General features: G+C 37.8%; 2 protein-coding genes and 1 long non-coding RNA gene across 4 annotated transcripts; all 3 read left to right on the forward strand.

Annotated features, from left to right (window-relative positions):
- The first annotated feature begins 1,736 nt into the window (after positions 1-1,736).
- Positions 1,737-18,227, forward strand: LOC121730599 (nucleoporin Nup188). Its single transcript, XM_042119709.1, has 18 exons — positions 1,737-1,987; positions 2,190-2,400; positions 3,712-4,316; positions 4,437-4,557; positions 5,368-5,481; positions 5,859-6,158; positions 6,528-7,033; positions 7,507-7,952; positions 8,174-8,463; positions 11,015-11,308; positions 11,485-12,753; positions 13,170-13,319; positions 14,140-14,237; positions 14,619-14,835; positions 15,705-15,843; positions 16,537-16,646; positions 17,346-17,552; positions 17,832-18,227. The coding sequence occupies exons 1-18, from the start codon at positions 1,968-1,970 to the stop codon at positions 18,183-18,185; spliced, it is 5,451 nt and encodes a 1,816-aa protein (XP_041975643.1). The 5' UTR covers positions 1,737-1,967; the 3' UTR covers positions 18,186-18,227.
- A 1,091-nt stretch (positions 18,228-19,318) lies between these two features.
- LOC121730605 (adenylate kinase) lies at positions 19,319-22,683 on the forward strand. 2 transcript variants are annotated; one of them, XM_042119722.1, is made up of 4 exons: positions 19,319-19,455; positions 19,527-19,637; positions 19,832-20,068; positions 22,150-22,683. In XM_042119722.1, exons 2-4 carry the CDS (start codon positions 19,536-19,538, stop codon positions 22,543-22,545), a joined length of 735 nt encoding a protein of 244 aa, XP_041975656.1. In that variant the 5' UTR covers positions 19,319-19,455; positions 19,527-19,535; the 3' UTR covers positions 22,546-22,683. The 2 variants fall into 2 exon arrangements, with proteins under 2 accessions (XP_041975656.1, XP_041975655.1); XM_042119721.1 differs by having other exon boundaries at positions 19,319-19,453; positions 19,532-19,637.
- A 771-nt stretch (positions 22,684-23,454) lies between these two features.
- On the forward strand, positions 23,455-23,917 carry LOC121730606. Its single transcript, XR_006036133.1, has 2 exons — positions 23,455-23,643; positions 23,820-23,917. It is a non-coding gene; the product is annotated as an uncharacterized LOC121730606 (long non-coding RNA).
- Positions 23,918-24,579: the final 662 nt, after the last annotated feature.

Here is a 24,579-nt window from a genome sequence, read left to right on the forward strand (position 1 = left end):
TAATCGAACGCGTCGGATAAATAACGAGTGTCGAACGATTTGTTCCACAAAAATGCTTACATATTTTCAGATAGTCGAAAAAAAGAAGTAGGAGGTAGCGTAATGCCATACATCTCAGATTACTTACAACCCGCCCGCACCATACCGCCGCGACGAGAATGAATACATTAATTTAAATAAAACAATTCAACTATTTTTTCCAGGCAAATTTTTGCATAATTATTGTCGAGTAGCCATTCACGAAAAATGAAAATCACCTTGCCATACTTTTTTTTTTTTATGAAATAAGGGGGCAAACGAGCAAACGGGGCACCTGATTAAAAGCAACTTCCGTCGCCCATGGACACTCGCAGCATCAGAAGAGCTGCAAGTGCGTTGCCGACCTTTTAAGACGGAATAGGGTAATAGTGGAGGGTAGGGAAGGGAAGGGAAGGGAATAGTTGAGGGTAGGGAAGGGAATAGGGTAGGGGTTAGGGGATTGGGCCTCCGGTAAACTCACTCACTCGGCGAAACACAGTGCAAGCGCTGTTTCACGCCGGTTTTCTGTGAGAACGTGGTATTTATCCGGTCGAGCCGGCCCATTCGTGCCGAAGCATGGCTCTCCCACGTAATAATTCGAGTAATTCGAAAAAATAATGCGAGTATTCAAAGATCATTTTTCGACTTAGAGATCCATTTGTAAAGTTTTAAAGTGGAAAAAATCGTTAAAAGTCCAGTGTCCCCCCTTCTACCAACTAAACGGCTGCGTCTGGAAATGTGAAGAATATTCACGAAAGTAGGAAATATGCTGAATTTTAAAAGGAAAACTATGACGGCTAGGCTACTTCTTAAGTACTAAAAATCAAAGAAAAAAAAATCACTCTTTTGCAGTGGTATGGCAGCCATTGGGAACTGTCGGAAAAGTGTGTGCGCAATACACAAGAGCAATCTGGTTGTTACGCAGGAGTTATGTTATAGTGCCCAAGTGTGTGCGCAATACACAAGAGCACTATTCTTTACACTCATAATTCAATGGAGCCCTTGCGAGAGATCAGGTGCAGGACCGACTTTCACACGCGCACACTCGTGGGCACTATAAAATTACTCCTGCTTAACTGGCCTGGTTTCATTGAAACCAGAGTGCTCTTGTGTATTGCGCACACACTTGGGCACTATAAAATTACTCCTGCTTAACTGGCCTGGTTTCATTGAAACCAGAGTGCTTTTGTTTATTGCGCACACACTTGGGCACTATAAAATTACTCCTGCGTAACGTGCTCTTGTGTATTGCGCACACACTTGGGCGCTATAAAATTACTCCTGAGTAACTAATATGGTTTCAGAACGCGTCGTGGCCGTTTTAATTAGGGCCACAACACGGATTCGCGTCATGGCTGTTTTTAAATGCTCAGAACGCGTCATGGCTTTTCTCGATTACCACAACGCGTTGTGGTCGAATAACATGTCAGCCACGACACGAATTTCGCTTTGTGGTATTTCTGTGATTACCACAACGCGTTGTGAGCCATTTTTTCGCTCACTGAGCGTTTTCGGTCTTTGAGCGTAACATATATATTAAAATTATCATTTTAGATAAACTATTTCTTTTTTGGCAAGCTTTTGACAAAAGTGGCAAACTTGCTAGTTAGCAAATAAAACAAGGAGATGAAGAAGTCTGCCTATGTTCTGACTTCTGTCTAACTTCAAAGACTTTTTTGTAATTTGTTGTCTGTTTGGTTTTGAATTTATACTTTTCAGTAAATTCCTGTTTAATTTTATAATAAATTGAGTCAAAAATATTACTTAAGTATGATTAAAATAGCTCATTAAACTAAGAATCTAGATAAGGTTCTAAAGAAATAATAAAAATAGAATCAGTTCAACGTTTCGAATTAGATCTAACCTCTAAAATGTAAAGGCGGCACTTTATGAAAAGGTTTCTAATAGTGCTTAGTTCAGTTTCTAGTTGATTTATTATAAATTCAGGAATGGCGACATCCGGTGCCTGGTGAGTTTGTCACACAGATTACTAGTATATTTGTCATCTGCTATCGTTAAATAGTCAGGATTTAAGTTTGATGATTTATGTAACATAAAGACTAATTTAGACTATCTGTAATTATGTTGTCTGTACTAATTTATAGTCCAGTTCCAGATTATTTATAATTTATACATACTTTATTATTTGTTCTACTTTATTTCTGTTACAGTTATTGGAAATGCCTGTGGCGGTGGATAACTTCCCAGAGCCTGACAGAGCAGGAGTTAACAAAAGTTTTAGACAAGACTGTTGTGGAGTCCTTGCGTCAAGGGCTGAACAGCTACAGGCCTCTCAAGCCGGAGTTGTACTCCCAACTCCAGTCAAAGTATCCGGATCAAACGAGGCTTTTGAGTGTTGTACAAATATTACAGAACTATATTGTAAGTAAATTATACATTTTTAGGATCCCAAAGAGAAATTGAGCCTTAATTTTTGGCTAAGGTTAAATAAGAGACAAAAGAATAAAAATGTATATGTCATAGGGAAAAGAAGATATTAGGGATATCCCGAAATCCCTAGGGATATCACAAAATCGCGGTAGATACCGAATATTCTTGTTTCTTACATCTTCTTACTAAACAAATATAGTGATATGTCATTTCACTAAACTAAATCTAGTGAAATGTCAGAAAAGCGGATACCGCCAAATAAAAATTGAGCTATGCATTTCTCTCGCTTGCTCTAATACCCTATCACTATCTTATGGGGGCGACTAACCCTAAATTGACGATTTTATAATTCATTTTTATTCTTGAAAATAAGCCCCCAATTGTTTCATTTTGTAGACATAGATACTACATTATATTTCCGAGAATCAGACCTAGCAAAAACATGATATTTTAAAATTTTCTCGATCACAAAGATGCATCTAATTTTCACGAATTTTTCATATATTGCCTTATGGCAATGGCCGTGCATTAAACTAAGTTAATAATAATAAAATAGAATTTTATACAGTGTGTTAAATAATTTAACACATTGTATAAAATTCTATCATTGAGGAACTGACCTAGCAGATTTTTTAAATGTTACATATTTATCGAGTTATTAGGAAAAAAATATAATTTTTTTTTATTTAAATGAACCCGCGTCCTCCTTTTTCACCTGGCATATGAAAGACGGGCGTGAGTGTGAAGAGAGAAGGACGATTTTTTGTGTTAGTCGCCCTCTTAACGCGAATGGGGCATTATCAGCGTGAAGGGATCTTATTATTGGTATTGAGTTATTAATATCCCCATAATATACATTTAACAGGCTATCGAACCATGCAAGTAACATGCGCGTAAGTCTGGAAAATATTAAAAAATGTTGAAACTCGAGAGTCGTAAAAGGTGATATTTAGAAAATCGCATTCAAACTTAACGTACACGTAATAATTTAACGACTAAAATCACACGAGCCGCGCCAGCTCGAGCGACGCATTTGTTTCACTCCCACTAGTGCCCGTGTGGGTATTAGAGCGAGCGAGAGAAATGCGTAGCTCGATTTTTATTCGGCGGTATCCGCTTTTCTGACATTTCACTAGATTTAGTTTAGTAAGAAGACGTAAGAAACAAGAATATTCGGTATCAACCGCGATTTTGTGATATCCCTAGGGATTTCGGGATCAGGGATATCCCGAAATCCCTAGGGATATCACGAAATATTCTATCTTCTTTTCCCTGCAACGTATATAAAATTTACAATTTCAGGATGTGGATAGTTTTCAAGTTTGGGATATTCTCAAACATCATATATGTGACATCTACTATGGTACACCAGATAACGCTTTAAAAAATATTGCATTTGTGGACACTAGACCATCATTCCTCTTACCGAATACATGGAACTTTTATTACTCGGAGAGATTGTTCCTACTTAAACTTCTGCAGTATATTATACAATTTAAATCAGATAACACTCACAAATATAGCGAGTGTTTCAGAAAAATAATATCAGAGATACAGATGAAGAATTTGAGAACATCTCTCATTGCACAATTTGAGAAGGTATTGTCGTTAGCGCCTCCGTCACGGCGAATACAGACTGACTTTGGCAGTGATGCTGTGAGACAGGAGTGGGCAGAGTCGAACATGAGGGAGCAGCTCGCTATACTCCAAATACTTATATTGATAAGTGACGAGGAGCCATGCCCAGAGACAGACTTCAATAGCCTCTTCAAGTTGTTCCGGAAACATAATTTCGGAAAAAATCAAAGTTACGGTGAAATGCTGGAAGAAAGACATAAGGGAATGTGTCACAGAATTATGTATACGGAGTTGGGACTGATTTTAACTTTTCTAGATAAGAATAAGATGTAAGTTTCTGTTTATAAGAGCAAAGGTTTTAATTTTGCCGAGCTAATTTTTTTTCATACATTCACAACACTTTTTACTGTATCAAGAAAACTCCAAAGTACTAATTTTTTTATTTGCAGAAATGATTTATCATCTTGGATTAATAACACTAAGGAGATAGTGGAGTTTGAGCTGACCAGACTGGAGCCAAAATCAGATTGCAGTGTTTTGTTGTTGGCTTGGATGATGTTGACTTTGCAGGTAATTGATAATTACTAACGGCCGTTCCCAATATTTGATCTATCTCTGGTTTTGTCCTACTAGAGATAGGAATAGCTCACAATTGACATAAAATATATGTCTCTAATGTCTAATGTGAGCTATTCCTATCTCTAGTAGGGCAAAACCAGAGATAGATCAAATATTGGGAATGGCTGTAAGCCATTGCATAGCTTTTATCGATAGTTTTGTGCGCGGCAACCGAATCAAGAAATTTCGTAACAAAAATACCTAACACACCCCACTCCGACCAGCACAGTAGTGTTGGCAACTTTTAAGGGGAGATGATGACGTCATAAACTACATCCGCGAGAAGACCACCTACATCTTGAGGATGGAGCGTCTGCACTCTCGCCACAAAGTGAATTTCAGTTCCTTTGCGGGTGAGAGTGCCAACTCAAGTTTTATCCATCTTCGAAGTGGAGGAGTTCTGGCCCGCCGGTGGAGTTTACCGGAGGTTCCGGGGGAGACTCCCGAACGAAGCGCGCATCAGGTCGCCGAAAGAGACTTTACGTGATTAAGTGTAGTCTGATTGTGTGTGTGAATGTGTAAATAATATATATTATTATGATAAAATTGTTCGGCGTGCATCCATTGTCTGATTGCCATAACACAAGTTTTACTTAGCATGGGATTAGACGAAGTGATGTATGCTACCTAGCTTTTGCACTGTACTACTTTACTATTGTATATTATTTTAGTTTACTATTGTATATTATTGTATGGTTAATGAAGAATTTGAATTTGAAATTTTGAAAATGAAAAAAATGAAAAAAAAATTTTTTTTTTCAGAGTGTGACACATGCTAGATTGTTTGAAACTCAATACCAACATTATGGAGCAACTGCATTGAGGCTGAGAGTGTTTGAATTCACAAACCAAATGATAACAAGCACTGTATTTTCTGTAAGTGAAAAATTCCATACATTTTCAATTTTTTCTACACATTTCTAACTTTTTTCATAGTCTACATGACAGGGTATCTAATAAGATATGTACATGCTTAAGTCTTAAGGCCTGATTCACTTTTAGTTAAATGCGACTGCCAATAACATAATATGTGTAATAAAATAAAATAGCGGGGGCATATTTCCCGGATCTTGAATTTTAGTTTTAAACTCATGTGGGCATTATAGATTTGATAAGCAATCCCGATTTGGACAGATAGACAACTGAACCACGGTTTTAAAAAAAGGATATGGGCGCAGAGCCCATAGACGGCCCCAAATTAAATTAAAAAAAAAAAAGATTTAGACACTCAAATTTTTCTCCATATTTTTTAGGACAAATCACAGTGTTCCAAAATCGTCAGACAGAGAATATTTGGTCTACTCAATGACGTGTGTGACAAGTTCGATGGAGACAGTACAATAAGTCATCAGCCGGGTATCATGCAGCTTTGTTCCGAATTGCTGCAAGACGAAGCTATTGCCTCTCAGTTCTGGGTGCTACAACAAAAGGAGGAAAATTATGGTGTGGTGTCACTGTGGAACACTGCTCTGGAATTCTTTCCTTACAACTTCAATGCTCTGTCCGTGTTGGCTGCTGGTCTGGCCCAAGCGGGAGCAAGCAGTGTGAGAAATGTAAGACTTTATTTTAAAACGTATTTATGCTATATGTTACGTTATTTCTTGGGAGTTGGGAGTGTATCCTTAATTTTGTATAGTCTATAATTATAGATGAAAGTAACAAATGTGTTTATATAGTCATTCAGTATAATTTTTGGGTGACCAAATTTCCCTTTGACCGTGACGCTTTTTCTTACTTGGTCTATTTATTGTAGTGTGCGCGTGCACTCATATGTAATTAGTGTATACCGATAATACTCAAACATTGGCAAAGCTTGCACATATATACTATAAACGATTAGGAGGAATAGTGGGGAATGTCTTCGTGGATTGCACGGACTATATTAAAGTTAATCCACTATATTCATACTAATCTTATTTCAGCTACTAGGCGAACTAAAGAACTTACCAGTATACACCGAGATATACAATCCAAATGCGGTGCCACTTATGACGCTAAGAGGTGACGACGCCATAATCGGTCGCGAATATTCTCCCATCCCAGCATACAAGATCGAAGCAGGCTCCAAAGCAAGTGTCATGGAGAGGAAGGAAGGCACAATGATTCACTTCCGAACTCCATACTCATATTGGACTGTGCTGAATAGTGAGATTGAGAAGACTTTGGATAGACGACAAGTATACCAGCATTTGCATGCGACTGTCGAGCGAGTTTACGCAGGCAGTAAAGTTTTAAAGGCGGTTTTGATGAGTTTAGTTGAGAATAACAAGAGTGAGATTCCTAAGACGCTGGTGGCGCCTAGTGAAGGCGTTTTTGATGTGTTGATTAGGTTCATGCGGGCCGAGTCTCCCCCGCTATTACTGTTGGTGGAATGTCTGAATGTCTGCACGGCTCTCATACCTTTATTTGCAAAGGAGATACATTTGAGGTAAGTCATAATATGATGGTCTATGGATTATACTAAAATTATAAAATATGCGAAAGTGTATTGCTTTATCTGTTACATATTGGCTATTGAGCTCAAGGTTAATAGGCTGTTAAAACAGCTGAACTGATTTTTATATAAGAAATCATTATGATTTTTATCATATTCCGTCTTATGGGTCTCGGAATAACTTAGAATTGGATAGGGTTTTATTAAGTTTATCCAGGGAAATATATGGTTTTTGCACCATTATCTGGTTTCAGCTTATTCAAAAATCAAAATCAAAATATTTATTTCTAAATAGGTTAACAAAGTTAACATTTTTAGAATGTCGTGTCTACATGAGGCCTACCACCGGTTCGGGAACTACCTATTTTGCTTTTTATAAGTTTGGAAAATATATTCTTAGGCTAAAATGTCACATTGTAATTGTCATAATATGATTTAGATGTATTAATCTTATTATTTATTTTCAGACTCATAAACACAGGATTACTACCTCGTCTGATCAACCGCCATCTAACTCATGTGGAGTACGCCAATGGCGCTTCTTTGGACTCCGCTACTGTTGGCTCGTATCTAGTCACTATAGAACAGACACAGGGAACTTATAGCTTTCTAGCCGCATATATAGATATGTTGTGTGCTTTCTATCAGGCTTCTGATGACGAACGAATCACATTAGAAATACTTTTACCCGGACTGATTTTACTACTAAGAGAAGTATTCCCGAACGTAAGCAGCTGGAGGTACAACAATATAACTGAACGCAAAAACCTTATTCAGCGCTGTACCAAGTTCCTAACACTTATTCTAGAAGAGAATAAGAAGAAAGAACATACTGTGTTGCTAAGAAAAACTTGTGTGTACAGTCTGCTACATACTGAAAATGCTCTGGAACTATTGAAAATAACGGCTATTGGTGAGTTTTTAGGTTTTTTTTTGCAACTTTATAGTGAAATTTAGTCGCTAATAACGCACGGCAATCTTTTAGTTTTACAGTTTTGCTGGATTACCAGGCACATTATTGCCATAAGAGCCATTATTGCCAGAAAGAATAGTTGAAAGGTTTTATTGTATTCAATAACATTCCTACTTATCAACTCTCAAAATATTCATTCAATGTCACATTATTAATTTCAGGTAAAGATGGCTTGGAAAAACTAATACAAGATGAAAGTGACTGGTTCTCAGGCTCAAACTACTACTGCACTAACGTCCAACACTGCATTGCCATAGTCATGTTCATACTGAAGCAGAAAGGCCAAACGGGAGACCCAGAGGAAATGACGCCATTGGAAATGCTAGTATTCGCTCAAAACAAGCAGAAAGATACGCTTCGAGTGGTGCCAAGAGTGACCAGCTATATCAATAACGCGTTCAGTAAAAGTCTGTCGGTTCTCAGCTGTAGATTGCTGAAGAAGTTTGCTGATGTAAGTTATCTGACTTCCTCTTAAAGGCGTTAAAAATAGTGAGAGTGCATTATGCAAATTTTTACCAATCATGTATTGTACAGTTACTTCCTTTTCGAGGGTGAAATACATACATAAAAAGCGTCGTCGGCAAAACTATGTCCCGCTAAATCTTATGACGTAAATTTAATGAGGCTACTCATTTTTTAGGTCTCGGCCTCGAATTTTGAGGGCTGTGGTGCGGGAGCGGTGGCAGCGGCGCGGAAAGCCGTCTAATATGCCGCGCGCCGCGCCGTTGCCTTCGAGGCCAGTTGCATATAAATCTACACATTGAAACGTGCCGCTCCTGCGCCGCCGCCGCCCCCGGGCCGCTGCCCTCTGACACCCTCTGATTTCGAGGCTGAAGCCTTAAACGTTTATGCTAAAAGATTTTTAGAAGCTTTCTGCTTTTACTAAAATTTGATACGCATTACGCAACATATTGAATTACTTGAATCACTATCCTACTAGTCTTACTTCCTACTAATATTATAAAGGCGAAAGTTTGTTTGGATGTATGGATGTGTGGATGTATGGATGTTTGTTACTCTTTCACGCAAAAACTACTGAACGGATTTCAATGAAACTTTACAATAATACAATAATATCATTGAAATCCGCTCAGTAGTTTTTGCGTGTATACCAAAAGATATATATACAGTGTGTAACAAAAATAAGTGATAATACTTTAGGGTGTGTACGTGTTCCTTGTAGAGAGTTCACTGTGAAAGTAGCAGCGCTGAAAGACGAAAAAAATTTTTCATTTTTGTATGGGCAAGGGCCCGAGCGTCACGAGTTTCCCCATACAAAAGTGAAAAAAAATTTTGGTCTTTCAGCGCTGCTACTTTCACAGTGAACTCTCTACAAGGAACACGTACACACCCTAAAGTATTATCACTTATTTTTGTTACACCCTGTATATATACCAAAAGAAAAAAATTGAAAATCGGTTAACAAACGGCGGAGTAATCGTTGAACATAAGAAAACGAACATAACCCTCCCCCATTTTGAAAGTCGGTTAAAATTGTAGCCTATGTGTTATTCTGATGTTTATACATCAGAATAGATGTTTATACATCAAAATAACACATAGGCTACAATTTTAACCGACTTTCAAAATGGGGGAGGTGTTATGTTCGTTTTCTTATGTTCAACGATTACTCCGCCGTTTGTTAACCGATTTTCAATTTTTTTCTTTTGGTATATAGGGTATCATCCCAATTTGGTATTATATTCACAAAAGTGGTGATCTGATGAAGGATCCATAAGTAATCGAGGGAACTCCTCAAAATTTATAGGGAAATATATGGTGACTTCGGTTTCGTGAAAAGTATTCTAAGCATATGCTACCAACAAGTAAGATTTTGCACCGAGGTATACCTGGTATGCCGTGGTTCGGAAGGTGCTGAGAGAACTCCTGATTCTTTATAGATACAAGTTTGGGAGTTTCGGCGTTGTTTTAAGAACGGAAAGCATATGCTAATATGCAAATTACATTCATCATCATCACTACTATATTATAATTTATACCATGCATCATCCCATGGTTATGACTTATGAGCTTATAATGACTCTGTATTGGTACTTTTCATAGTCTTTTAGATCGAGACTCGAGTTTGTCAAGCGATAATTTAAAAAAAATCTATAATAATAAATAATAATAAAGCCTTTATTTACTGATACCATTTTTACATAGAATTATAATATTTCAGATTATGATTAGATTAGACATCGGTGTCAGTTTGCCCTTTGGCAAAGGCCTCCCCTAGACTTCGCCACGTTTGTCTGTCTGTGGCCGTCCTCTGCCACAATGCTCCGGCCATTTTTTAAAAGTCGTCTTCCCATCTCTTTCTTGGGCGTCCTTTCTTTCTTTTGCTATCCCGAGGATACCACATTGTTATATCTTTAGACCATTTATTTCTCTTGTTTCTTATCATATGGCCTGCCCAGCTCCATTTAAGTTTCTTTACAGTGTATGTGACATCAATGAGTTCTGTTTTCTTTCTAATTTCTGTTAGTTTATTTTTGTCCGTTAGCTTGATGTTCAGAATACTTCTTTCCATTCTACTTTGGCAAACTTTGAGTGCTTTGTGTTCTATACCTACCTAATATTATAAACCTGAAGAGTATGTTTGCTTAAACGCGTTAATCCCAGGAACTACAGGTCCGATTTAAAAACTTATTACAGTGTTAGATAGCTCATTTATCGAGTAAGACTATAGGCTAAATATTATCATGCTAGTCTTAGCATGACAATATTACTATTAATACGACCGAAGAAACTCAAAAAAATGTGGGAAAAATGGAGGAAATATAAGAAATTACCAACTACTGGAGCAATTTTTATGGCAATATTAAGCACAGATATAGATGTAGAAGTGAAGGGAGTAGGGACATAAGCTATTTTTTATGGGAAAATGTACGGTTTCTGTAAAATTCCTAATTTACGCGGGCGAAGCCGCGCGGGACATCTAGTGTTCCTATAAATCTTAAAGACAGCTAAATTAGATCTAACAAGAATATAATTTTCAGGGTTTCCAAATGTCTCTATTTTCGTCGCTCGACATGACAGCGTACCAAGTACGGATGATGTTTCTAGAACGGTTGCGTGATGAAAATGAAACTGTAGCGCTCAAGAATGCTATTCTCGACTTTGTTACCACCTGTATTGGAAAGCAGCCGGGACTCACTGAGGCATTTTTCATGATGAACCACGAGAAGGCTAAAACCGATGAAAAGACTGCTGAAAAAAAAGAAAAGTCGGAAGATGATACTTTTGAGGGTATTCTTGGGTACATGGCAGACTATCTTGGATTTGTTAAGACCGTAAGTTTTCTGATTTGATTATTTATTAAACAAGTACACATATGAAAGTAAAACTACAATCATGTAATGCAAAGCTTCTAAAAACTGCATTAAAATTGGTTAAAAGATAGTATGAGCAACATTTAAAAACATTTTTTACTGCTATGTAAAGATTTTTATAATTTTTTTGGTTTTAGGATGCAAAACTATTACACAGTTCAATATTGGGCAGTATAATGGCGCTGTTCCATGCACTATGGAAGAACAACATGCAGATACTAGTCAAGAAGTTGAGGGAGCACCCAAAGTTCTGGGAGTACATGACCAGCCCGTTGTTTAGTGAAATCCAACCTGGACTCCGGACTTATGGACAGATATTCAACGTCCTCGGCATAGAGATGTTTGTTTCCCGAGGGAAACTGGATGCTAGTCTACAAACAATGCTCGAACAACTATTCGATGTGAACAAGAAGCACCTAGACACTTGGATCCAGTATGTGTTCTCATTTGAAGGCAGAAATAATGAGGAGGTTATAGACCAGGTACCCACTTGGCTGGCTCTTTTAACGTCTTGGAAGGATTTCACAACCATATCCTGCAAATGTCTACCCATAAGTCTGAACATAGCGCACAAATCTAAAATGGTAGCACCATGCATGTCGGCACTTTTGACTGAGTTGGACGAGTTAAAGGATGGAAGACTGGTGGTTATTCTTGCAGAGCTTTATGTGATCATGCTGGCTAACTGGAAAGAAGACTGCTTCGATAACCGCAAGGCGAGCGCCAAACAAATTGACAATTTACTTACCTACACTGCCATAGTGTACGAAGACTTACACCTGAGAGCCATACATGCTATACTATCCATATGCACTGTGGCAATCAGTAGCTTGGACTACGAAATCAAAGCTAACGCTGAGCTGTCTCAGAGCATAATACGTTCTGTTACCAACATCAATAGCTTGGAGCTCGAAAAGCTATTGGATAGCGTAAAAGAAGTAAAGAAGATAGACAAGAAACCTAACGGAAAGAGCGAGATAACCTCTATAGTGCTGTCTCTAGCTATGCTCGAGCAGTGTTTGGAGTTATACGACGTAATGTTTGCGGGTCTAGCGCAGTGGTTTCAATCAACGAAATTCGTCAATAAGTTGCTGTGTTGTCTCCAAATGTGTTTACAGAATAGAGCTCATATGGAGACTTCTTTGGCTGCCTTACGTTGTCTTACAGCGTATGCCCGCGGCCCATTCTCTCGAGATCTGCTAATGTGTGACGTAGACCAGTTTCTATGGCTGCAACTGCTGCCTCCCAAGTTTGAGACAAACAATTCGAATGAGCTTCGCTGGAAACAGCAGGAGTGGTGGAAGGTGTATTCGCACGCGCTCGACTTTATAACGATGATGATGATTAAACATGGAGATTTCTTCGCCGATACCGCTTTCACTTTCATGGGCGTACATGTTGAACAGGTCAGTTAAAGTTTTATTTCGTTTCCATTCGTAGATTTAAGGCCATGCTGTGTCTTTCTTGTTCTTTATGTATTATGAAATATTTTTATAAACCTAAAAATACAGCAACACGATAATTTTGCCATATATCCCCCATATATGGTTTTCTTATGAAAAATGGCAGATGTGTCGTATTTTTTTTATCTACATTCTGCTATTTAATAAAACATTAATGGAACTTTGGTCATTTGGTATAGTAAAACTATATAATGTTGTTTTCGTAAAATGTGAAAGAAAGTAACGTCAAACATGCTTGGATTGATAAAACTTCAAAAATCTGTCGCCCAACTTGTATTACAATACTTTATTGCTGTAATTTTATGTGAGTAAAAAAAACAGGATTGTTGTAATGTTTTGATTTAATTTATTATCATCAGATCTCAGAAGCGGTATTATCCGTACGCGGCGGCGCAAGTGCGGGCACGGCGCTGGACGCGTGCGGCGCGGCGCTCGCGTTGTGCGTGCAACTGCTGCAGTACGAGCCGCGATGGCGGGCCGGTAATATGCAGTGCGTGCATATTGTTATGGTATGTGTAGTATAATTAAGGCATCATATTATACAAATAAAATACAAGTATGCACTATTTATAAAATCATTAAATATACTCGCACCATGAAGATCGCTAGGCGAAACTTTGATATGTAAGAATGATTGTCAAAAGTCACCATGATTATCAAAACGAAAGTACGAACGATTATCATAATAACACCATCTAATCGTTGATCTTCAACGTAAGATGTTCGATTTAAGAATGCACCTGACCCTAACTTGACTACATACTTAAACCTAGATCTCAAAATCTGTAAGGTCTAGAAAACTGATTTTTTTACACAAGTTACATGGCATGAAGATTTCTTAAATGCTCAAGACTAAAACACGATTACTGAAAAAATGCTCGATAGTTACTTTTATACAAAAAACCTTGTTTTAGACACATTTTTGCTTGGATCTTTGAAGTTTGCTGTCTTTTCTTAAATATTTTTTTATATCTAAAAACTAAAAAGGCATTGATAAAACCTAAATTTGCCCAAAACACTTTTTTCATAATCATTATAGTTCGTCATTTATTAAAGTAAAACTAATTTGGCGATGATTCCGCGCCGTCCTTTTTCACCTGGCATATGAAAGACGGGCGTGAGTGTGAAGAGAGGAGGACGATGTTTGATTTTTTGGGTCAGGAGCCCTCTTAATAGAGCACATTTTTGCCTGACTATCGTTAAGTTGTGAGGGCCCTACTCAGCCAAATATACTAAATTAATTACCTCTACATTAGTTACAAGTTGTCTGCAACTTTAATAAAACTAACACAACATCACTAATTTTAGCTAGTTATTTATTTATTACAGCGCAGTGTGAGTGCGAGCGCGTACCAGTGTGTGACGCAACTGTTGCGGTCGCGTCGCCCCGAGCCCGGCGCCACCGACGAGCCGGCAGCGCTACACAGGTAACTAGCCGCTATCTCACTCAGACATTTAATGATTACTTTACTTTAATGAAGAGTTTGTCGAAAAAGTATAGAGCTTAATATGTATGTTTTCTTTATTTAAGTCGGCCTTATAACAGCAATAATTACAAAAACTTAATTCCTTAAATACAATGATTGAATTACATAACTTAAAAATATATCACTGCATTCAGCCTTAAAATTAGATAACATAATGTTATGAACAAAAAAGTACAAATTGTTATAACATGCTGTACAATTTCAAGCCGATGCCTTCGTTTCTCCATGTCAAAATCTTCATTACATTAAAGTATGTCTTCTGAGGCTTCTGAACTCGTATGTTTTAAAATAGATGATATGATAAGATGTTGCTATTTTCAGATTACTAGAAATCCTCCACATGGCTCTACTGTGTTTGTTGAAGTTCGGTCCAGACTTACTGTCTCTACTGGCGGACCCAGCGCTTGACTTAGAACGCTGGCAGCCATTAATAGAGCTGCATTTTGGAGCACCGAAGCTGTCGTATGAGCCGTTCCCGCAGCTAACCTTCGGCACGATTCTGTCTGCTATTTGTCTGCTCATCAAGTCGCTTAATCATGTAAGTAGCCTTTCGTAACTGTAGCAACGAATCGAAACGTATTTGATGTGTCTCAATTTTGCTCCGTACCGCACTAGTATGTGAACTACGTCGTAATCGTAATAATAAGTAAGTACTTTATAGAAACTTTGTGTATCATTATGAACGTGAAATAACGTGCGCAACGATAGAGCTAAGCGAAGCGAATTTGTGTCCAAATCCAACACTAAGGGGTCTGTAGGCCTACTATGAAACCGTTTTGAGATTCAAACAATCGAACGAGAATGCAGCGTCCTGCTCTAACAACGTCATTACACGTTTGTAAGAGTAGGACGCAGCATTCTCGTACGATTGAGTCTCAAAATAGTTTCGTGATACGGCCCCTGTTTCACCACTTCTTGATAAGTGCCAGGTAGGCTATCCACATCTTATCTGACAGATTCTCCATACTGTATCTGTCAAGTTAGGTTGTGGATAACCTATTCGGCACTTATCAGGAAGTGGTGAAACAGGCTCTTAATATTGATTATTATTTACTATAATTATAGACAAGTGCTACCCCCGTAGTTCCTGTACAGTCCCTATATAACAAATTAGAATAGCTGATTCTATGATAAATTGACGAGATGCGGGTTTTCGATATTTAAGTAAACTGTCAGTACGAATCACCAGGCGGAGCCAATAGCCATATTTTGTCACATATATGTCATAAATCATAATATGTCACCGGTCACAAACTTGAAAACTCTCATCAAGCCATCTCATAAAGTAAAGTCTTTGCCAAAACACTCTGATACTGGCAACTCACAAAGGAGCCATTAATAAAAAAGAAGAACTCTCATTAATCTTTTTTGTTTACTTTTGCCTCATCTTCTCTATCATAATTTCAGACGTACCACACGGAGGAGATGTCTGCGGGGGTGGTGTCCGGCAGCGGGGGGAGGTCCCCGCGCCGCCGCCGGGCCTGCTCGTGCGGCTCCCCCGGGACACCGGTGTCCGGCACCGGTAGAGAGTCTGTGGGCACGCCAGGTAATACTGCTTTAACGTAGTAAGTGGCGGCCGAAAAGGAAGATCTTCCGACCGAGCGAGATAGCATGCTCGGTCAGGCCAAGGCCACTGACGTCATTTCAAACGTTGTATATATCTTGCCGTTCTCCGAAACTTCGATAGCGCGATGCAGGATTGTTAGGTGAATTGTGGGTACCGTCACACTGCCTTGTTTAAAGAGGTCTCGATATGCCAAAGATTATAAGGCCGGCAAAAGATAATAGACGGACCGCATCATGCAGTCGAGACCGACTGTAAGATGTGGTTGCCGCACGGCGATCACGGCACGGCGGATGGAAACTGCATTTCATACTAAATTCATATCCGCAATACGCGGACCACTCGAGCAGTTCTTGAGCGGTTGAGCAGTCACTCTGCGGTCGAGTTTTCGTGCGGTCGAACAACAAAGGTGTGTATGGTCCACTGCATGATGCGGTCGTGTTGCAGTCGTGTACGACTTCAACGCGACCGCTCTAGACTAGAGCAGTCGGTCCCGACTGCAACTTTCGGTCCGTCTATGGCCAGTCTAAGAGTTCCATAAGAAATTATTAATTATTTTAATGTTAACCGCTTTCGAGCAATCGACCTCTTATGTCTATACATGTGTACAAGTTGACGTGTTAGAAACTTGCAATTTTCGATGCTAAATCCATGTGTTTTTCTCTGATACGTCAGGAGGTCGGGAGTCAGTGGGCAGCGTGTCGTCAGCGGCGTCGCTGCCGGCGCCGAACCCGCGCCTTATCGCCGCCGCCGTGCACGCCGCCACTACGCTACTGGCGCAGCAGGTAGGTTTACCTTCTGTCTGTTTGTCATAATATAGGCTGTAGCACATTAGCTTTTGACATTTTAGTATTTGAAAATTTAAAAAATTATGTAATTTAAATTTTAATTGTTTTTGTGGTACCTAGAGCAAATACTTTAGTAAGACTGATAAAACAAACATGTATTTAGCTGATGTGTATAGAACTGTTCTTTCGTGTGTGCAATGTGTATCTCACACATAGCCTGTAATTTTTGATTAATTGTAGAGTTATACATTCAAGAAATAAGAACTTAAAAAAAAATACTTTCAAATATTTTCCAATAAATATAATAATTATAACGTGGGAGAGCCATGCTTCGGCATGAATGGGCCGGCTCGACCGGATAAATACCACGGGGTCACAGAAAACTGGCGTGAAACAGCGCTTGCGCTGAGTTTCGCCGAGTGAGTGAGTTTTACCGGAGGCCCAATCCTCTACCCTATTCCCTTCCCTTCCCTACCCTCCCCTACCCTATTACCCTATTCCCTCTTGAAAGGCCGGCAACTGTCTATGGGCGACGGAAGTTGCTTTCCATCAGGTGACCTGATTGCTCGTTTGCCCCCTTATTTCATAAAAAAAAAATGTTTGCTATAAACGGTATTAATTAATGTTTGTACTAGTTTTACTGATATGACTTAAAATACGATGTGTCGTAGGACTAAATGAATTACGTCTCCCCAGGCCCTGCTAGTTATCCGCGACGCGTCCGTCCCGGCTCGACACAAGCAACTCGCCCGGCGCGAGCTCGCGTCCGAACTGCCCGTATACCACGAGTTCGTGCGGCGCCGCATCGTGTGTACGGCGCACGCTCGTCCCTACCTCGCCCGACACAAACACGCGCCCGCGCCGCTGCGTGCGAACCCCGCTGAGTTACAGGCGTTGCAGATGGTATGTTCGCTCTCAGTGTAAGGATATAATGTAGTGGTTAAAGGCTGTCATGGTTAAGTAAAGCCTACCACCGTTACATACAAAATGTTGAAGCCAGTTCTGAGAGTTGAGTTATTTTACTGCTTACCATCATAAAGGTAAATGTAAGTTTTACGACATTGGTTACAATATAGTTTTTACAGTCGCGAATGCTAGACACTTAAACACTATTACACAAGGAAACTTGATAAATGTTATGGCGGAAATGTAGCATCTTTACAAAACGTAATTTCTTTATAGGTGCGTCAAGACGAGCTAGCAGAGCCGACGCCGCCGCCGCCGCCGAAACGCGCCGCGCACGGTGCGCACGAGTCGATGCGCGAACTCCTACTGCGCAAACACTACCTCGACCGCTGCGCACAAACTCCCACCAAACCCCCATCCCCAGTCTCACACTCGACCCCCGCGTCCGATAAGAAAGGCCCCCGAGTCTCCAAACGAGTCTCCTGGGCCGAAACGACCCGCGAAGACGACGATTATGCGATAGAGGAGTCCGACTACTCTATACTCACAGAAGTCCAGATCAACAATGATGAAGATTACTTCCATTTTATGTCCATTTTGTTCCTTTATGTCTGTCAAACTGAATTGTGAATGCATGATACTTTTTAAGTAATAAATCGTTATTTTGTCACTGTAAAAATGTTTTTTTGATTTGGTTATCAAAAAAAAACATACAAACTCTTATAAATAAAATACTCGTGTCACAATGTTAGGCCGCGTACCCCTCCGAAACGGCTTTACTGATTTTAACCAAATTTTATATGCATATGCAGTGGGTCTGAAAGTTAGTTTGGTATGCACCTTTGCCATTGCAGCAATGAAACGAAAAAGCCGAGTTTTGCTGGGAATACGAAAGAGTGACGTTGTGTGTTTTGTATTATTTTCCTAAAATTGTGTTATTTCGGTTTTTAATGTGTAATGTTGGTAGAATATTAACCATTAAATATTCGATGTCGTGCGCAAGTGTGGGCAAGTGATACAACTTCAAGAAACGTGCCATTTTGTGTTCACTCCAGAACCATCGAAAGTTTTAGTAAAGGGTCTACCACTTTACTAAAACAACTGATTTAACTCGTTGACTTTACTGACTATTTTTTAAGACTTTTACTAGACTTTCGACTTGACGATTATCTGGAAAAACGACTTTAAATTTTGTAAACTTTTCACGAAAAAAAATTTTTTCCCTTCATATTTTACTTGACAGTTGACACTGGCCGTAGTTAAAAAGCCGAGCGCCATATTATGAAAAAAAAACTTAAATTAATGTCAAATGAGTTTTGCGGAGAATGTGAAAGAGTGATGTTGTGTTTTTAAATTATTTTCCTAAAATTGTGTTATCTGGGTTTTTAATGTGTAATATTGGTAGAATATTAATCATTAGATATTCGTTATCGTGCATAAGTGTGGGAAAGTGAAGTAATAACCAGAAACGTGCTCTTTTGTGTTCCCTCCAAAACTGCATCGAAAGTTTCAGTAAAGCGTCTACCACTTTACTGAATCGACCGACTTGACTTCTTGACTGTATTGACTTTATACTTAGACTTTGACTAGACTTTAGACCTGACTGACCTGATGATAATATAGAAAAAATTGTATTAAAGAATATAGTTTTCCCGCCATAATATTATACTTGACACTGGCCATGGTTATAGCCGAAGTGCCATTATATGAAAAAAATTAAAACCAAACTGTCAATGTCAGCTGTCATTCCGTTTTCAAACGTTGGCACGCTGTGTTGCTGCTGCTGTCCTTTGGCCTTTGACTTTTAATTTTTAATTCATTGGAATTCGGTCTCGCTTCATCACGGGTCGCTGCCACATGCCAATTATCATTTAATAGATACCTATCTTCCAATCCAGGTACGTAACGTTATGTAAAGTTAGATGTAACCTATGTACGTTTATCTTATAACCAGTATTTTTCATCTTTATCTTCAGAATAATGGCACCAGCAGCCGCCGCCGTGCAACCAAAGCCGGATAATGATCCTATTGGCATTCGAGCAGTATTACTGGGACCACCCGGGTCTGGGAAAGGCACCCAAGTAAGTTTCACAGTAGATATTGGTATCTACTCTATATAAAACTCAATAATTACTGAATAAAGGTCCAAAGTATGGTTATTATAAAGTTCCTCCTACTATTAACACGTTAAATAAATTTTTAGTAATAAGAAAATACTGTATTTTTATTGAAGGCTATCATAAAGTAATGGAATAAATCTTACCTGTGTTTTTAGGCTCCTAAACTGAAGGAAAAATATTGTGTATGCCACCTTTCAACTGGAGATATGTTACGTGCAGAAGTCTCTTCTGGTTCAGAGCTCGGGAAAAAGTTGAAGAAAGTAATGGATGAAGGGAAACTGGTATCCGATGAGATGGTTGTGGACATGATTGACAAGAATCTTGACCAGCCGGAATGTAAAAATGGATTCTTACTTGATGGCTTTCCACGAACTGTGCCTCAGGCTGAAAAGGTTTGTGTCTGATTGTTAATTTAAAATATTAAACATCAAAATTCAATATAAAAACCATGATTTTATTCATGCGATTCATTATTATAATAAGGGTAGATAAAATATAATATAAATTGTTTAAATCATATTGTAAGTAAAAAAAAATTAACCCATCAATCCCCAAGCGGCACCCGGCTGTCGCATAACAATTGAAAATCTATTGTGTCTGCGATTCCCACGATCAAGGTATTCAATAGGATGTTTTTATTGTCAGTTACAATAACATCACCTGTTGTTTATGTAACTGAGGAACAATAGTGTATTTCTAACTTGATTCTTTTATGACCTCTAGTCCCATTATAAGGTGTTGAAATACAATAGTTCTCAGAGCCACAGCAGCTATTTGTACTTTATTATCAATTAGTTTATGTAATCATTCAGTTATCTATGGTTTTGTTATGTTAAAATAAAATTAGGTATGATTAGGCATTTGAAATTTGTTTAGTTGAAGAAAAAATTGTAAGGAAATCCATGTCAATGTTATGAATACAATAGTGTCTGTATTTCTATTACCTTTACACTACGAATAATAAAAAAAATCGGCCAAGTGCGAGTCCGACTCGCGCACTTAGGGTTCCGTACTGTTATAGATCAAAAGTATGTGTAACAATGGTGTTTTTTTGTATCGGAGCCCCCCTAATTTTTTTATTTTATTTTAATATTATTATTAATTATTAAAGTACACATATAATAAAGGATTTTATAAAAATTTCAAGTATCTAATTGTTACCATTATTGAAATCGAGCTAAAAAGGCCAAAAAAACCCGTTTCTTGTATGGAAGCCCCTCTTCATTATTTATTTTATTTTTAGTATTTGTTGTTATAGCGACAGCAGAAATTCACAATCTGTGAAAATTTCAGAAGTCTAGCTATAGCGGTTTTTGAGATACAGCCTGCTGACAGACAGTCAGACAACGAAGTCTTAGTGATAGAGTCCCGTTTTTACCCTTTGCGTACGGATCCCTAAAAACTAAGATACCTAACTCCCATACTATTACAGTTTTGAAGTTGGTTTCTTTCGAACTGTCATGTAACGTCAGCCTGATACCGCTCCTGCCGTGCTACCATACGCCAACGAGATATCTCACTCTACACGTTTTCTCGATGGTAACTGGTTTATCTCTTCATCTCTATTGACCCTAACATGACATACATTTTTTCTCGTACGTCTGTCGTCAAAATTAGAGATAATTTTGTTTTTTTATATGTGCTATTTTTGTCTATATACTTACGAATTATATACGAACGAGTTTATCTCTCGAGTCTCGACGTATGCATGTTAGCGTAAAAGAGATATATATATATATATATATATATATATATATATATATATATATATATATATATATATATCGATAATATCACTACGCTCGAGAGTGAGATATCCACAAGATATCTCGTTGGCGTATGCTAGGGGGGCAAGCCACCTAAATATTGCAAATGCATTGAAATGCCTAAGGGCTGGTTTACACATATTAAGTAAATAAGTAGTTAACTAAATTTTAACTTAATTTTAAGTTATTTATTGCATGTAAACACAAAATTTTGTAGCAAGTAGCAAGTTAAAATTTAGTTAAGTACTAAACAAGGAAATTAGAATTTTGACTATTTTCTATTATGTTGGCAGGCGGGGCTTGTCACTTGACACATTTCGGGCAGGCACTTCAAATTAAGTTAAAATTTAGTTACTACTTATATCTAGTTAATACATGTAAACCAGCCATAAGGTACACATTTTTGACAACTAATTGTAGAACATGTTTTTTGAAGGAGTTACTTTTCCTTAGTTTTTATTATTCGTAGCCTTTACACCATTAAACCACTGAAGTTTTCTGAAGTTTTGGATCCCATGAAAAGGTGTTTGTCTGAATTTAAATATTTAGAAGTTCCACAAATTACATTACAACATATTATTAAGTATGTTAGTTGCAAAAATTACCCATCTTTAATTTATTTGCTTAGTTCCCATGCATTGTATCTAACCAACCCAATTATTCCTATCATCAAACATGTAGTAACTAAATATTTCATATAATTTCAGTTGGATGATCTGCTCGCCAAGAGAAAAACTGCGCTGGATGCAGTCATTGAGTTTGGTATCCAAGACAGTTTGCTCGTGAGAAGGATCACTGGAAGATTGATTCATCCTTCAAGCGGGAGGAGCTACCATGAGGAATTCCATCCACCCAAGAAGCCGATGACTGATGATGTCACTGGAGAACCCCTGGTACGTCGCTCAGATGATAATGTAGATGCACTCAAGAAGAGACTGGCTACGTACCACCAGCAAACAGTACCACTTGTGGATTACTACATGAGGAAGGGACTTCACTACCGTATAGATGCTTCGAAGGCCGCAGAATATGTTTTCAGTAGAATTGACTACATTTTCAAAACAAGAATCGCCAATAGGAATAGGACTACAATTTTTGATTGATTTATTTTTAAGTGAAAGTTTTTTGTACAAAATCACTATACAGTCTATGTGGAATTATCATGTTGTTATACAGGTAAACATTTTAACTAGATATTTTTGAAACTTTGTGTATAAATATAGTGGAAAATGTACACTGAAGTTATTTAGTTTTTTTTATAATTTTATTATCCAACTGGGTAGTGGAATTACACCTCTTAATTAAAATTTTGCTTTAATGAATTTTCTACAAAATTTTAATTTAATATTTAATGGCGTTGTAAAGTAAGATTTAATCAAATGAAGGATTGAAATGATACAACTCAGTAGATTCAAAACTTTAATAATATTATGGTATAATATTAACAGAGAGATCGAAAGAAACTCGGAAGAGTCATAGGTATTAGGTATAGAAGCTCAGTTAAGGCAACGACATATTGTTTTGTTAAAATTGCTTATTGCTGGTATATTCGAAAACAGAGCATATAGTTATTATTGCTTATAATAACTAATAAGTCTATCTGCTATTTTCAATAGTTTATTACGGAACATTTAAGGCTCTAAAACATTTTATATATTGTAAATTACCTACAAAAATTCTCTCCAATTGTAATTTAAAGATAAAATTTAAAATAGTTTTATAACTCTCTCAATATTTGTAATATGACGTTTTATGAGTCAGGAGGTGGCCAAATGCTTATTCGTGGCGTTTTGCCTGGCCATATTTCCATTTTTAACCGACTTCGATAAAAGGAGGTTATTTTCATTTAAAATAGAATTTCGATGAAAGGAGGCTATTTTCATTTAAAATAGAATTATAAATTCTCATAAACACCTAAAATGCCTCGGCGTTTATTTTTGTTATCTACTTTCTATAGACTTACATTAATTTGACAAACTATACTTAATTTGCATCAATCCTTTTCTTTTAAATCTAAGTGATTAAATATAATTTAAATTCCGTTTGTTTCAGGCTTCTTATGCCTAAATTTTGTACTGCTCATTTCTATCTTTAAATTACAACTGGTTTTACTACTGTCGGAAGAGGTCGCTAGTAAAATTCTTAAAACACTTTATTTCACAGCCTATAACATAAGTTGAACTTTGAGGATTACTTTTAAGGTTGGGTTGCACCAGAGGCGTGGTTATAGTTAAAGTTAAATATGGCGTCCAAACACCCCATATTCTCATACGACATCTGTCAATTTTTTTGGTTATAGTTAACATACGACATCTGTCAATTTTTCTGGTTATAGTTAAGGTTAAAGTCAAAGTTAGTTGGTGCAACCCAGTCTAAGGCTCTAACATGCCAATACATTCTTATGCTTTAAAGGTTACCTATTATACAGAAGTCTGAAAGTAGATGGTACTTTCATTGACCTCTGGCATCACAAATGAAAAAAAACATTAAATGATGAAAAAGGAAACAACGTGTACAGCTCGTCAAGGCTTTAAATGAACGTGACGAAAAAATGAACTAACGCTGCCATCACACAAAAACGTCATTTTTGACAGTTCTCCTTCACCAGCAGCGCCCTCGCCCACGTTCATTTAAAGCCTAGTCGCACTTTAGGCAGTAGGACCTGGAGAGCGCTGGACACATTATACTTCAGGGTGATTATATGGAACTTGCCAAAAATGGATTTAAATGTGCCATTTCAAGTGCAAGCGTGGGTGAACACCTTATGAAGAACTCAAAATAACGGATCTTGATAACGGATATTATAAAGGTTAACACAGCCGAATACAAAGATGGAGAATAGTAATAATGTGGGTGTTAAAATGCCAATGTACTTACTAATAATATTTATATTTTAGGTGAATACATCCAATGGTATAATGATTCGCGTCTAGTCACTACTGAGTAGTGACAGCATGAGCGTACCCAGGATTTTAGCTAGGGCGCAGGGGGGGGGGGGCATATTGAAACAAAACATCATGATAATTGACTTTTATTAATCTGACTGAAAATATATTTTGTTTCCAAATTCCAACACTTCATTTTGCACACAGTAGGTAACACATTTTTAATTCCCCCTTGCCAGGCAAATTGACGTT

Source organism: Aricia agestis, chromosome 9 (assembly GCF_905147365.1).
Source record: "Aricia agestis chromosome 9, ilAriAges1.1, whole genome shotgun sequence".
NCBI lineage: Eukaryota > Metazoa > Arthropoda > Insecta > Lepidoptera > Lycaenidae > Aricia > Aricia agestis.